The 12,515-nt window shown below is 35.2% G+C and overlaps 1 protein-coding gene across 1 annotated transcript in view; it reads left to right on the forward strand.

Moving 5' to 3' along the window:
• The first annotated feature begins 648 nt into the window (after window positions 1–648).
• The window catches only part of LOC118802105 (NACHT, LRR and PYD domains-containing protein 12-like), a 29,838-nt gene continuing 17,971 nt past the window's right edge, over window positions 649–12,515 (forward strand). Inside the window, 6 exon segments of the mRNA XM_036562577.1 lie at window positions 649–704; window positions 975–1,091; window positions 1,937–1,990; window positions 2,244–4,028; window positions 4,203–4,376; window positions 11,923–12,090. Coding sequence (XP_036418470.1) covers window positions 649–704; window positions 975–1,091; window positions 1,937–1,990; window positions 2,244–4,028; window positions 4,203–4,376; window positions 11,923–12,090 — 2,354 coding nt within the window.

Here is a 12,515-nt window from a genome sequence, read left to right on the forward strand (position 1 = left end):
AGACGAGTTCCAGCTGAACGTGACGCTGAAGTGCAGGTCTATGAAATGTGACACCAGGGAGGAGAGAGCTGACGTATTTCTCAGGTGAAGAAAAGCTCAGGTGAGGCTGAAAGTGTTTCTCCAGTGTTCAGCACCACTTGGTGGTTTGAGAGGAACAATATTGTTTTTTGGAAGCCATGATAACATTATGATATGAGTTATAATACACACGAAAGGACGGCACATTCAGTTAAAGAGCCTTTTTCTAGGATCTTGTTTGTGGAGGTAAGAGCTTTATATGAATATTTTAGTAACTTTTGTAAAGAAGAAGGAAAGAGATCAACAGCTAAATCAGCAGCTGCTGCAGTTCACATTAATCTGACTCTCATTAAAGTCACTTTCTTTCTTCTTCACCAGTAAAGTTAAAAGTAATTGTCGACTCTGTGTATCTTGTGTCGTCTGCTGAGCTCCTACCTCTGTGAACGTGTACACAGTAAATGAGTTTAGCTGCTTCTGTATTTTAATTTACTGCTAATTCATGACGTCCACATTTGTCTGTTTTTAATTACAGCTTTTACTGGCTGTTTCTGTGAGCTTTTCTGAGCTGCTTATTGCACAGAGTTGTTCTTCTTTTAAGTCTGACAGGTTTTGTTAAGCCAGAAAAGCAGGATGAGCCTCTCTGAGGAATGTGAGGAAGACAATTCCACCTCCAAGAAACACTCAGAGTAAGAGATTTTTGTTTTTGTCATAATAGAACCTTGCAGCTGTTAATGCAGTGAGATAAAATAAATTTTTAGCAATATATATAATTTAACTATATTGATTTAATTTAATGGGTCTCCATGCTTAATCTAGAGGTGAGCTAGTGGTTAGCAGATTACAAGCAACATGATGATTATTACTTACTAGTGGCAACTAGATTAATTAGCATTTTTACTGGACTTGTCCTTTAAAGAGTTTAAATACTGTATGCTAACCTCTTTCATCATTTACAGTCTAATCCGTGTAAAGAGATCAGACTCTCCAGCACCCAGCTGTGTGTCCATGAAGAGTGATGCCTCTATTTCTATTCCCCCAGGGTTCAAATGTGGACATCCCTCATCTGGACACAGGTAACAGCTAATCAGAGTTGAGATATTGCTGAGAGAAATACTGAGTTATTCTGTAGCAGAGAGATTTTATTTAATTGTTATTTCTGTTTTGATTATGTAAATAGTTTGTTTCACACATTTAGAATGTAGATCAAAGTGCTTTCAATGAAAAGTGATTAAAATTGTGTGATTAAAAAGAACCTTTAAGAAACATTAAAATGAAATGAAATATTTAATAGGAAATAAAAACTGATTATAAAGTACACTGAAATTAAGAGAAATTTAAAAAAAGTAATGTAATTAAAATTCAAGTCATTACACTATTAGTGTGGCCTAAACATGAAAAGCCAAGAATAAAGACTATGTAAATAAATTCATGTACAGTCTAATCCAGATAAAGAGATCAGACTCTGCAGTAACAACTGTGTGTCTATGAACGTTGATGAGTCTTTGGATCTTCGACCGGTGTTAAGAGATGGCTCAGACCAGTAATATGAACTGATCACATCATTCATTTCAAAATAAATATTTCCCAGAACTTAAAGAGTTTGCAGTCTTGTTTTACTGTCAGTGATGCTTTTTTTGTATTTCTCTATATTACAGTGTAGCAGTATATATATATATGAAGCAATAATCATCAAATAGAACCTTTGAAGGACAGTGCATATGTGAGAAATATATAATTAGTGAGTTTTAGACTAATAATATAAGCATATGTTTCTTCCACTGTATCAGTATCTGTTACAAAATATGCCAAAAGGTGGGTCAAGCTGTAGTTATGACTGTGATCTCTTTTTTATACTCAAAAAAAGTTCACGCAATTCTTTAATGAAAGTAAACAGCACATATAATTTGTGTGTCTACAGTTTCCTGCAGGGGGCGACAGACAGAACAGAAGAGGAGATCATCACAGATAAAGAGTAAGATCACAACCAACATACAGAGACAAGCAGTATGTTGTAAACAGAACTTGTCCTGTTACCTCTTAATCAACGTTACAATGAAGGTACAGAGAGTACATGATAGAGGATATTATTTTTGTGAATAAACGGGAATTTAGTTTGTAATGTAGGGGCAATACAAATAGCAGCAAAATGATCATCTTAGAAAGCTTATTTTAAATTATACCGATAATTGGTCCTGTGTCTCACCACATGTCTCGCCGTCTCACAGACATGGTCATGCTTCTGATGCAGTGAAAGTCAAAGAAAACTTCAAATTAAATCTGAAACAGAGGTTTCAGTGTTTGAATGAGGTGATAACAAACCAGAAAACCCCAACACTTCTCAGTGAGATCTACACAGAGCTCTACATCACAGAGGGAGACAGTGGGGAGGTCAGTAATGAACATGAGGTCAGACAGATCGAGGCAGCATCCAGGAGAACAGCAACAGAGGACACACCAATCAAATGCAATGACATCTTTAAACCCTTATCTGAACAAGACAAACCCATCAGAACTGTGCTGACAAAGGGAGTCGCTGGCATTGGGAAAACAGTCTCTGTGCAGAAGTTCATTCTGGACTGGACTGAAGGGAAAGCAAATCAGGATGTCCACTTCATATTTCCACTTCCTTTCAGAGAACTGAATTTGATGAAGGACCAAAAACTCAGTTTGGTGGATCTTCTTCATACACGGTTTAAGGAGATTAAAGAAATGGAAATATCCAGATCTCACAAAGTTCTGTTCATATTTGATGGTTTGGATGAGTGTCGTTTAACTCTAGATTTTCAGAGCACTGTGAGATTGGATGATGTCACTCAGTCATCCTCAGTGAAGGTGCTGCTAACAAATCTGATCAAGGGGAATCTGCTTCCCTCTGCTCTCATCTGGATCACCTCCCGACCTGCAGCAGCTGATCAGATCCCCTCTGAGTGTGTGGATCGACTGACAGAAGTCCGAGGGTTCAGTGACCCACAGAAGGAGGAGTACTTCAGGAAGAGAATCAGTGATCAGAACCTGACCAACAGAATCATTACGCACCTGAAGACATCAAAAAGCCTCTACATCATGTGCCACATTCCTGTGTTCTGCTGGGTTTCAGCCACTGTTCTAGAGAGAATGTTGGGTGAAGCAGAGAGTGGAGAGACCCCCAAAACTCTGACTCAAATGTACACACACTTCCTTATCATTCAGACAAAAATCATAAGAGGAAAGTACAGAAAGAACCAGAAGACAGAAGAAGAAATACTTCTCAAACTGGGACAACTGGCTTTTCAGCAGCTGATGAAAAGAAACCTGATCTTCTATGAGGAAGATCTGAGAGAGTGTGGCATCGATGTTAAAGAAGCATCAGTGTACTCAGGTGTGTGTACACAGATCTTCAGAGAGGAATCTGGGCTGCACCAGAGTAAAGTGTACTGCTTTGTTCATCTGAGCATTCAGGAACATCTTGCAGCTCTATATGTGCACCTGACCTTCATAAGGCAGAAGAGAAATGTGCTTAAACAGAGTCAGTCCTCTAAACTGAGGATCCTCAAGAGAAAAGAAATTCCAATCTCAGATGTACACAAGAGTGCTGTGGATCAGGCCTTACAGAGTAAGAATGGAAATCTGGATCTTTTCCTTCGCTTTCTTCTGGGTCTCTCACTGGAGTCCAATCAGACTCTCATACAAGACTTAGTGACACAGACAGGAAGTAGCTCCCACTGCAAAGAGGAAACAGTTAAATACATCAAGAAGAAGATCAGAGAGAATCCCTCTGCAGAGAAATCCATCAATCTGTTCCACTGTCTGAATGAACTGGATGACCGTTCTCTAGTTGAAGAAGTTCAGCAGTACCTGCAGTCTGACAGTCTAAACCAACGAACACTCTCTTCTTCACAGTGGTCAGCTGTGGTCTTTGTACTGCTGACATCAGGAGAGAATCTGGATGAATTTCTCTTACAAAAATATAACAGATCAGATGATGTTCTTCTGAAGCTGCTGCCTTTAGTGGCAGAATCCAGAACAGCTGAGTAAGTAATACTGAATAAAACTGACTCAGTAAAAGAACCATATTGAGATTTATTTCATATATCTGAAAATTTTAGATAATTTATTCATTTTTATCTGCCTGTATTTGATATGCTGCAGCATTAATATGTCAAATGAAAGTTAGAATTTTTGTGTTATTTTGTTGTTTCCTTCAGTCTTTCAAGTTGCAATCTGACAAAGAAAAGCTGTTCTGCTCTGGCCTCAGTGCTCAGCTCAGAATCCTGCAGTCTGAGAGAGCTGAATCTGTCTCATAATAAACTAGGAGATTCAGGAGTGAAGCTGCTCTCTGCTGTACTGGAGAATCCTCTCTGTAAACTGGAGACACTGAGGTAAGATCATTTTTAACAGATTTATTCTCTGGTATCATTTTCATGTTTGTTAGGAAACTATTTATTAACACATATTACATAATTATTAAAATATTAGGGTCATATTTGTTGATCATTAAAAGTGTAAAATTGATCACAGCATTGGTGCGATTGGATGTTGCACATGTTTATATATTAGTTCATGTGCAGTGCAGGTGCTAATCTGGCACAGAGGAGCTCAGTTGTAGTCATCAACATCATATTCTTATTTAAGTTCAGGTTTACACTGCAGGGAATCTTCATTTTCAATAAGCAACAAATAAATAACAGATTGAGAAATAGTCTTGTCTAACAGCAAAACCCAGTGATAAACAATAAAACAAGAAACAATATACCAAAAAAACAAAAACAAAACAAACATCAAATAGGCCTTGAAGTGAAGTACAAGAAAATAAGAAACATAACAAAACTAAAATAAGATAAATTAACTTAAGAAATTACAAACAGAACAAAAAATTTTAGAAAGTAAAGGTTTACTAGTCCTAATTCAAAGAAACAATCAATATTTAGAGAGCAGAGTAACAGTGGCGATGTATCATGCCGATATCATGTATATATTCTTTTATTAATTAATGAAATAATTGTTGAATTAATGAAAAAATCATTGGTATGCTGTAGATTTCAAAATGTTACTGGTCTTTAAGGGAGAGTGGGGTACAGTATGTTATTCCTTAGTATTATTCTATACATAATAACATAATAAATGTTAAACGTTGGCCACTAAAGGTTTTAGATCAGATTTGCTCTTGTTTATGATGAGAGAAACATGTTAACATTTATAGTGTGTTCTGTTCTGAATGCAGCAGCCAAGCTAGTCACTGCCTTCAAAGGTTCCTCTCTGTTTCTCTGGGCAGCATTTTAGCTGAAAAGGACCCTCTACAGAACCATCATACGCGATTAGTTTCACTGAGCTGTACATGTTTTATCTGTTTACTCACAGTCACTTGTGATCTGACACGCCTCTGGCTGTAAAGGTGTATCAGCTCAGTGTATAAGGACGACTCCAGAATCTGCAGCAGCTGTATAATATATACACTAGCTGGCCCAACCCTATATTTAAGCAATAGAACACGAGAGAGAGTGTTATCATGAAATAACATCACGTGTAAAATATTCTGAGGATGCAGGGGATTAATGCCAAATAAAAAAATGCCAAATGCATGTGGTTCAAGCCAAATTGTCCAGTAAGTTAAAGTATTTTTCATCTTTCAGGGACGTCAGTCCTCCTCCAGCTGTTCAGCGCAGTTTTATTATGGCAATGTAAGTCTTACTGTTTTCTCCCAAGCCCATTTCACACCAGATGCAGTGATGAGCCATGCCGCTCGCAGTACACTCCTATATATCGTCTGCATAAAGTTTATTTAAGCAGTAAACAGACAATACAGACAATTTATATTATGTAAAAATACAATATAAACAGAAACTGCTTTCCTCTCATAATGCGCTTGTGTCACGTCCATTATTAAATAACAAGCATTGTGGAGAGATTCTGGTGTGAAATGGGCTTCAGGAAATGTTACATCCAGCATCCAGTTTCCCACAATTTCACAGCACCTACTGACGTCTGTACATATAGTGGTCAAACTGACACAAGAAGGGAGCGCTAACATCGTTCCACAGCAGCCACACTGACAAGACTGCCTGCAGATGTGTTTGCAGACATGTTTTGTTTATCGGCCTCGTGAGTGCAGGCATTGGCCGATGTTGATGACCTCAAAATGGCATTTAATCGGTCAAGCACTTTATACAAGTTTTATTATTAGATTTGTTCATTTAAACTCAAAATAAACCAAATAAACCAAACAGAACTAATGAAATAAATAACAAACATCTAACAAAGCTTAAATAAAAAAGCATTAATTAATTATATAAATATATAATTAGATATATTTAAAAAATATTTGAAATTGTGGTTCTTAGCAGTTTATTAACTATTAGTAATCAGTTAATAATACCTTTCTAAATACAGACATATTTGTAAGAAAGCTTAGAAATGATGGTATTTATATGATATGTTTGTCTGTTTATGATGAAGAGTGTGATATAAAGAGTGGACATCCACGAAACCAAAGACATAATTAATATTTGTTAATGATTGCAACATGTAACTAAGCGGTGACTTGAACTGAGAGTGAAAAGTGAAGATTGTTAATGCTGTACTTTTTTTACATTTTAGTCAATATAATAATAATAATAATAATAATAATAATAATAATAATAGTTTTTATTATTGTTAGTATTATTATTATAAAGTCAATGTTGTTGTGTGTACAGTGTTTAAGCACAGTTAAGCAGTGTTGTTAGGTCTGATATTAAGTGGAGTGAATCTGCATTTTTTTTTAGTTTTATTTTTTCTACATCCAATAACCAATAATTTAAGTCTTCTTTTCCTCATTCATGTAGCGAAGGAACATTTCAGTGTGTGATTGAAAGATTTTGTGTGTGCGATCAGTGCATTTATAAAAAGGGTAACTTGAGGGAAGAAGCCCCCCAGGTTAGGATTTCCCCCCCTTACTTTCTCCTGATCAAACGATGAGGTCAAACTAATCTCAACACTTTGTTTATAGAGACTGTTACATTGTTTTGGAAGTGAAATGTAGGATTTGATGTTTTGGGGCAGGAAATTTGATTAAACATACTGCATTTCACTGGTTTTACTGGATAGCTAGCATTATTGCTAGCTGTAGTGATTGTTAGCTGTAATGATTTTCATTTGTGTTTTTTGCAGGTCAGTTTATTTTTTTTAAATCATAAATGATTTGTTTGTTGTAAAGTGCAGTGATAATTGTTACCAACATTAGATAATATTATGTTTGAATTATACAGAAAAACTGAAAAAGATGTGTTCTTCAGACTAAGTTCCATATCTTCTTATAAAAAAGAACCAGTGAATAATCTGTCACCTTTGGATTGGCAGTCTGATGAATGAAAGGTGGAGCACGTGATTTATTTTAAAAACATTTTTTGTTATATTCCTGAAACACTCTATACATCCTGACACCAATCAATAACACACTGATAATAAAAAGAAGAAATATTGCTCTGTGGAGGCAACAGGACTGTAAAAAAACCCGTCCAATCATTTCATTCTGATCGAGAGAAATGATTGGATGATCTACCTGCCTGTCTATGACCTGCTTATGTGTACTAATTTGTGTATGTACAAAGTCTGTCATACAGCTACACACACACACACAGCTGAAAGGTAGCAAGCTGAGTTCACAAGAATGGCAGAGAAGTAGAAAAATGAAAGAAGTAGAAAAGGCTTTGAACTAAAAAAAGGTGGGATAAAGCAGAAGGTCAAACCACAGTGACCATTGGTGTGGCTTTCCAACAGTGGTGAATCCTGAGGGGGCTGAAAGGCCTGGAAAGTGACACCAAGGTTGCTGTTTTTCTGTTGGACAGGTTATCTGGTTTGTTTTGTTTATGGAAGAGTTTATTTTCCTGAATTATGCAGCCAACATAGCTAAATACTTATGTATCTACATTATGTATTAGTCTAATGCTAGTGTTAGATAAGCTGTAGGTGTAAACTAGCTAGCTGTGTTTATCTTGTTTGTAATCCATGTGTATGTTTGACAGTTTCTGCATTGTAGTTTTGAGTAAGTGTTGTTTGATGGTGCTGTGGCGTCACAATGCAGTGTTGTAGGTAGTTCAGTCTGAAAAGGAAAGAAATGTTTGTCTGAATTCGGTTCACTTTTATAATGACTTTTACTTTGAAGAGCCTGAATATGGGTGGGTTTTCTGAGAGTAGAGTGGGTTTTGCATTTCTAGTGAGGGGAGGCAGTTTGGGGAGTGGTAGCCAGCAGTGAGTGAGCACCTGCTCTTTTGTTTTATTGTGTTCTTTGGTGAGTTTGGAAATAAAGCCGAGTCTGGACCAGACCCACCACTCTGCTGAGTTTCTTGATGAAACAGCCCACATTACAGTATTTATCTAATGTTAGTCTATGTTGGCTGTGAATGGGACCTTTTACAAATGAGGTGATGTAACCAGCTTTTTAGTGTTTATTTGTAGTTATAAGAAAGACTCTTTAACTTCCACAAAGCGTTGCTCACCTCTCTCCAGCGCTCTCTGTTGGAACTAATCAGGCTTTGACTGTTCATGTGGTCTGTAGGAGTGGATTTGGAAGGAGGGCTGACAGTAGGGGGTGGGATTTTTTCAAAAACTGTCTTACACTTCCTGATTTCTTCAAAACCCCTTGTCCTGATTTATACTGCCCAATTGTAGTCATTGCTGGGATATTATGCTAATTTGGTCCTCAAAGAATAATGAAAAAAAAAAGTAGTGGAAAAAGAAATTGTGAGGAAGAAAACAAAAAAACATGTAAATTGTTCAAGTTATGCCAAAAATATTTTTGATATGTTAAACAGGCAGAAAAAATAAAGCAGAATTTAGACTCATGAGAGCACTTCACATGTATTTATCTCACCCTTCAGGCCTTCTGCAGAATTGTTTGTTATAATAATAACATTGATAATAATGATATCAATAATGAAAACATCATCAACCACCACAACAAAATAATAATAATAATAATAATAATAATGATAATAATAATACCAGTAAATACGTTTGCATAATGTTAGTTGATTTCATAACAATAACCAGTTCCTTAATAGAAAAAATAGCATTTCAGTAATTTATATTTTACTGCAATTTGTATAATAATAATAATAATAATAGTAATAATAATAATAATAATAATAATAATAATAATGTTTATTTAGAGAACACTTTTCATACCAGTTGCAGCTTTACATAGGGGTGATAATATTTTACAGTAATAGAAAACACAATGACAGATCAAGTTAAAAAGAAAAATATCAAAGAGATGTAGAATTTTAATTGAACACTAATGTAAAGAGAAACATTGTCAAATGTTTATTAAGCTCTGAGCTCGACTGTCTAATAAAAGTTGAACTGAGCTCCAAAGTTTAGAAGCAGAATAACTGAATGAGTCTCTCCATGTTTTCTGTATTTTACAGAAGGTGTTTGCAGAAAGTCAGTATCTGCGGATCTTTAGGTTTATGCTGGAACATAAACAGACAGGCACTCTGTGATGTAAGTGGAGCTTTAAGGTCATTTACAGCTCTAATAACTAGTAGCAGAGCTTTTAAATCTATTCTGAATGATACAGAGAGCCAGTGTAGCTCTTTTAAAACAGGAGTGATCTGATCTCTCTGTTTTGTTATTGTTAGGATGCTGCCGTATTTTGTACGAGTTGTCAGGGATGTATTGTTTTCTTAAGTCCAGTAAGAAGATCATTACAGTGATCAACTCTGCTGTAACAAATACATCAAGAAGTTTCTCTGCATCAATCTGAGAGAGAAAAGGCTGAACTTGATATTTCTCAATGATTAAAAGCTACTTATTGACTGTTTTTACATGCAGATAAAGCAGAGCTCAGAGTCTAAGATCACACCCCAGTTTCCTACTTTTATGAAGCTGAAGAGTTGAGATTCTCATAAAGCAGCTTTCTCTGAGTTTTAGTACCAAGTATTTCAATTTTTTGTGATTTAGTTGTAGAAAATTTTGTGACATCCACTGAGAAATATCTGACACACAGCTGGTCAGTCTGTCTACAGAGTCTTGACCACCAGAAGGAATCAAAATATATAATTGCATGTCATCAGCAACGCTATGAAATTTATGTTGTATTCATATTGTGTTTCCTAATTACATCACTTAGTGGTAACATGTACAGGAGAGAGCCCTAAAACTGAACCCTGTGGAACTCCACAAAAAATTGTTCATCTCTTCAATGAATGATTTCCCAATGAAACCAAAAATTGTCAAAACATTAAACATAATTTAAACCATTCCAAAACTTTACCTAAGAGGCCGACTCAATATTCAAGGTGTTGCATTAGAATCTTGTGATCAACGGTATCAAAAGCTGCACTAAGATCCAAAAAGACCAAAATAGACAGATGTTTTGCATCAGCGTTGAGCCTGAGGTCATTCACAACATGAACCAAAGCTGTCTGAGTACTATTGTTAGAACAAAACCTGACTGAAATTTTTGTCAAATGTTTTTGTCAAAGATTTTTTAAATGAAGTGGAATTATTAAGACAACTTGGCAAATTAAGGTTGGCTTATTTCTATCGCATATAACTGTGTACAAAGAGTATAATTATTCATTTAACATGTAAATTATATGTTCTGAAAAATTTGTTGTAGTGCTATTAAAACAGATTTAGGTTAATTGTACAGTAAATCAAAGATTTGGTAATGGAAATTGTTCTTAAGTGGATCTTCCTACCTTATTTCCCTGATTCTATTTAAAGTGTTTATAGTCAGTGTTGCAGGTTCACAGTGATCTGATCAGTGAAATGGATGGTTCAGTCTTTGACTGTTTTTCCTGTGCCGGTACATAGGAGGAGTCAACAAAGATGCTCTATATACTCATTCTTTCAGTTTCACATTATGAAGCCCTTCAGGAAACACTGCAGAACTGACTCCTTATTTTCTCTCATTCTTCATTAGTTTGTTCTTTATTCACTAAAATGGGTTGTTTTTAGAGAATCTCAGTCCAGGTGAAAGAGAAGCCGACAGCTGTAAACACAGAGGAGAGACTTGTTTTTATTTGTTGTTTTTTTTTTCAAATATAAATATGTACAGAGTGATGTATGCAGTCACATCACACAGTTAATAAACAGTTTACAGAGTAAAATATAATGTCTTTCTATGAGGAGAAAAAAAAAATGTAGTTGTTGCTTAATAAAAAAGTTAAAAAGTGACGCAGTTAATAATGCATTTTATAATAATAAAATGGTAAAAAATTTTGGTAGGAAAGTATCATGTAATATTAGGATTATATGCCAAAAACAGTGATGCTGCTCTGCTGAAGTGGTGTGGTATTAGTACTGTAAAATACTAATTCAGTTTTTTATTTTTTATCTATTATGTATTTAAATGGTCAAGCACAGTATGAGGTACAGACATTGTTTCACACTGTAATTACAGTGAAACTAAATGATATTTGAGCTGTAATATCAGTTCTAAAAAATAATGTGAGAAATTACACTGAAATCATGCCTAAATTACTGCATTACAATCACTTATAATTGTTCTATTACTTTTAAATGTAGATCTACCTACAGAGAAGATGAGGTAAATACACTGAGATTACACAGAATCAGGGCTGATCACATGTTCCATTTGTGTTACCTGACAACAGAATACTGTTACTCTATTATAAAGCAGCACTGATCTGACAAAATACTCAAATTAGTTCATATCACACCACATTTGTTTTCACAAAACATTGTCATTATTTATCTTAAAATAAATTAATAACTACATAATTAGTATGTAGTTGTTAGATGTTTACAACTTATAATATTACTAACATTTCATATGTTTAATAAATATCTGTAATAAAGTTCTACTAATAAAGCTGTGTTTCATGTCTGTAGTCACAGCTTGTTGATGAAGTTCCTGCTGACCTGATCTGTGTGTTCTGAACTGAGAGAGTGAAGAGTGTGTCATTGTTCTCTCTGCAGGTTGTTTAAGTGTAATATCACAGGTGAAGGCTGTGATTCTCTAGCTCTGAAATCAAACCCCTCACACCTGAGAGAGCTGGAACTGTCTTTTAATAAACTAGGAGATTCAGGAGTGAAGCTGCTCTCTGCTGTACTGGAGAATCCTCTCTGTAAACTGGAGACACTGAGGTAAGATCATCTCTCTGAGAGTCACACATGACCTGGTCCTCATTAATGCATAATTTCCCAGTAAGACATATTTCATGACCGTCCAAAGAGAAGCAAAACTCCAAAATAGTAACTTTACAGAAGAAGGCAAAAACACTCTTACCATTCAATGTTAATTTAAAAAGGTTTTATTCCAAGTGATTTTAGAGCATTTCTATTGGTCCATTCAACATGAAATTTCACACAATGTAAAGCTCAGCTGTTGAGTTGAAATGATGACAATCACATAAAGTACATTTACAGAATAAACCGACTTATCAACTAATTTAGCAACAAGAATAATTTTTTTGTTCAAGGCCACTAATTTTAGTGTAACAAGTAAAAAGTACAGGGACATATCAAAGAAAATAGATAAAACAAAATATAATAATAATAATAACATTTAT

The sequence above is a fragment of the Colossoma macropomum genome, unplaced genomic scaffold (assembly GCF_904425465.1).
Source record: "Colossoma macropomum unplaced genomic scaffold, Colossoma_macropomum, whole genome shotgun sequence".
In the NCBI taxonomy this organism is placed as follows: Eukaryota; Metazoa; Chordata; class Actinopteri; order Characiformes; family Serrasalmidae; genus Colossoma; species Colossoma macropomum.